The sequence below is a fragment of the Beta vulgaris genome, chromosome 9 (assembly GCF_026745355.1).
Source record: "Beta vulgaris subsp. vulgaris cultivar EL10 chromosome 9, EL10.2, whole genome shotgun sequence".
Lineage (NCBI taxonomy): Eukaryota > Viridiplantae > Streptophyta > Magnoliopsida > Caryophyllales > Amaranthaceae > Beta > Beta vulgaris.
This window is the reverse complement of record NC_079210.1, coordinates 4,852,504-4,856,305: the sequence shown is the minus strand read 5'-3', so window position 1 is coordinate 4,856,305 and position 3,802 is coordinate 4,852,504. Positions and strand designations below refer to the sequence as shown.

General features: G+C 36.1%; 1 protein-coding gene across 1 annotated transcript; it reads right to left on the bottom strand.

The window, feature by feature from the left end:
• Positions 1–1,475: 1,475 nt before the first annotated feature.
• LOC104902793 (cytochrome b561 and DOMON domain-containing protein At2g04850) lies at positions 1,476–3,104 on the bottom strand. The gene has a single exon (XM_010690695.4). It carries the CDS (start codon positions 2,970–2,972, stop codon positions 1,782–1,784), a length of 1,191 nt encoding a protein of 396 aa, XP_010688997.2. The 5' UTR covers positions 2,973–3,104; the 3' UTR covers positions 1,476–1,781.
• Positions 3,105–3,802: the final 698 nt, after the last annotated feature.

Below are 3,802 nucleotides of genomic sequence, written 5' to 3'. Positions count from 1 at the left end.
TATGATGACATTTTGGGAATTAAACTATTTTCATGAGGGTATTTTGGGCATAATTATTGATTGAAAATAGAAATAAGACTTATATTTTAGGACACCTTATAAGGAAACAAGACTTATATTATGGGACGGAGGGAGTATCTTTTTAAAAAAACATTCTCATCTTTTTCGAAAAGTCGTTTTGATTTGTGAAATACTTTTTCCAAGTCTCCATTCCTTTACTATCATAAATGTCCAAATCACCATAAATTACATCCCATATTGTCATCACAAAATATCTCCTCAATATAACATTTTCTGCAAAATCCATAACCAAATATATCACTATAAACTTCCCTCCACAATATAAACTTCCTTCCACAAACGTTTCCCAGGCCCGGCCCTGAGCATTGTTTGGAGGGGCAAGGGACAAGGGCCCAAGGCTAAAAGGGGCCCAATCCTTAAAAAAAAACTAAAAAAAAAAAAAAAAACTGATTAATAACCCAAATCACGCGTGTAATTCAGGCCTTCAGCATTCCAAATCCTTCGTCTCTTCAACTTCTCTTCCGTTACTTCTTCACTCCTCTTCTCTCTCTCTTTTCAAGATCCATTAAATTCTTCTTGTAATTTCCAAAATTTTCTCTAATCTCCATTAGACTCATTGAAAATTTTCATTTTCCCAAAAAATTAGCTGTTAAATTTTCCTTAAATATGGCGACGAGAATTTTTTTTTCACAATTTAAATAGGGAAGAATTGGATTTCAATAATGCAATACTCATACGATTTAGTCTCAATCAAGTGAAATTATTAAGATATTATGAAATCAAGAATATGAGTAAGGTTTTGGGGATTTTTTTTGATACTGATTTGGGTGAGTTCTAATTTTCTGCGACCCTGACGCGTCGTCAGTGGACGGTGGTTGCTGCGTCGCCGGCTTTCCGCCTACCGGATCCCATCGCCGTCGTCGATTGTTGCTGCCGCTTGCGGCCTACTGGACTGTCCTGGTGCTTGCTGTGAAACTGCTCGCCTGCTCTGTTCGTGAATCAGTGAAGCTGGCTGCTCGCCTAGCCGCCTGCCGCGCCGCTTTCCGGTGGTTTCAAGGTGTTGTTGCTCCTTTCTCTTTTCTGAATTATGTAATATGGTTTTAGACTTTTAATTTAGTATACTCAATTCTGTTAAACTGATTGTTAATTTCTGTGTGTTATTTATTTTATTTGCAAATTACAATGTTGCCTAAAAAATATTTAATGAGGAAGTGAAAAAAGGAAAAAAGATCAAATTTTTTATTTTGTTTAATTATAATTTGTATTTTTTAAAGGGGCCCCAATCTACCATTTTGCCTAGGGCCCCAAAAAGATCAGGACCGGGCCTGACGTTTCCTTTTCCTCGAAATCTTTTTTACCCTTTTTGTACCACACCATTAAATTTATACAAATTTCTTATTTTTAATAATAATGCATAAGAGAAAAAAAATTAACTAATAAGATTGAGTGATACCGATACAAATAAGTAGGAATTTTCTTTTCCATTTCACAAAATAATAATATTGTCAAGACATGTCTCTCTTATCTTGTGGAGAATAACAATTAGATACATCATAACCATTGTGTAAAAAAGGACGAAGGGATTGACCCTTTTCGCCAAAAAATGCAAGAAAATCCCAAAACCAAAAGTTTATAAATTCAAGCTAATTATTTTGGTCAATTACTTGTAAATCGAATTTGATCACCTCAATAAAGACCTAGATTTTTTTTATAAAAAAATTGTTGAAAGAAAGAAAAGCTATAAAACAAAAAAGTTGAAATCAATTGAAGCTTCCACTAGCCTTTTCTGAGCCTGCAATGACTCCATCTCTTCTCAATTTCTCCTCCTCAGCTTTTCTACAGAAAATAACCCAACTATTAACCTCCAATGCTATACAAACACCAATCAAAGAAGAAAGGCACAAACAATATGCCAATTTAGCATATGATCTATTTGCCTCTATTGCTTCAAACCCTTGAAAAACATTGATAACTCCTATAACAACACAAGCATACCCAACAAAATGATGGTATGACTTCCAATATTTCCTATACTTATTTGTAGTCTTAGGCCTAAATAATAACGCAAGTGTTTGAAGACTTCCCAAACAAACTGCTATAATCCCTAGCTTCCTATGCAACCCATAAACTTTTCCTGGTGATAATTCCCCAAGCCTCATCCCAATTGCGAAACCGATACTTCCTATGAAGAATCCACTAAGTTGCATGCCTGCATGCACGTAGAACCACGTAGGGCCTAATGCTTCTATGTGTCTAAGGTACCGCGACGTAACGATACCAATTGGAAGCATAACTCCCCAAGAGATTGCATTCATAACTCCATGTATAATCTTCAAGCTTTTTAAGTCATTCTCATGTCTTGCAACCCCTGAAAGAAGATCTATGGTGGTAGCTGAAGATAGGTCATTAACAGTAGTTGGATGAATAGTAGGTGAATATCCTTGAACATAAACCCCACGATTCCATACAATATGTATCTTTGATTTGTTAGAGGAGAGCTTGATTGAGGCAAAGATTTCGACCTCAGCTCCATCATGAATTGTGGCTAACTTTCCACCATACATTGTTGCCGAAGATGATAGTAAGTGAATATGATCAAGAGGGCGTGATAATAATGGTGACTTTTGGAGTTTAACAGTTGGGTCTAATATGTAGGGAAGGAGGACAAGTTGGCCGGAATTAGGGTCCGGAAAGGCGATAAGGGAACGAGTTCCGGTCATCTCGGCAGAGGTAGGGTTTATACCCCAACCTACCCATCCAGAAGGAGATATGAAACTACCAAAAAAGACGACGTCGAGGGTGGCATTGTGTGTATGGTAAGTCCATGCTAGGGAGGCTTGTTGGGTGGGAAGTGTCATGCATTTTTCAAAGGTTTTGGTGCGAGTGGTTGTCGTACAACGGGCCGAGGTTCGAGGGGAGAAGAAGAGGAAGATGAGGATAAAGGGGAGCATGGTGGTGAAGGGAAGAAGAGGAGGAGCAAGGAGAGAAAGTAGTAAAGGGTTTGAAGTGAAAGAGAGTTTTTGGTTTAAAGATGTATCTATTCTTCATGATGTTTAATGACGGAGATAATGCATATGTGTGTAGGATTAGTGGAAAAAAAATGATGCAGGCTTAACTTTAAAGTTAAGAATGTAGTGACATTATGTTATTTATGTAGTGGATTGATATATATACATATATATGTGCCTGATGTTTGGTGTGTATGTTGTAATAATGATGGGTCTTTTCTTGACTAACATAATTGATTGCTTGGGTTGCAAAAATCATCATGATTTCCATGTCTATTACTATTTACTACAATATACAACGCTCTTTTGCCTTTTCGTGATGTTGCCAAAAGAAAAAGGGGGTAACAATTGCACAGAATTGGAGTTTAAGGTTGATGTGTAATAAGCTTGTCTCTTTGGTAGATCTTCGGTGGATGGGATATCTTTCATGTACATTATGCTTGGCTTTTAAGCAAATTAGAGTATAAGCATATTATCCGTTTAATGCGTAAGGGTATTGATACCATTAAAGATTAGTTAGTTATTGTGGAATGCATGTTGAAATAAGATATACACATACACAACGGATTAATTAATTCAAGTATCTTTTGGCAAATACAATAATGGCACTATTCAAGTGTTGCACACGAACTTAGCCTATATTTAATTTAGTTCATCATCTTATCCAATTATTATTGTTATTGTTATTGTTACTGTTACCGCTACTATGGTTATTCATTCTACTACTATTAATATCAGCAATAGTCTAACATCAAACAATAATGTATAATGTA

Bases quoted from the DNA above. Each gene is read 5' to 3' on its own strand.
- LOC104902793 (XM_010690695.4), bottom strand. From the start codon at position 2,972: ATGCTCCCCTTTATCCTCATCTTCCTCTTCTTCTCCCCTCGAACCTCG.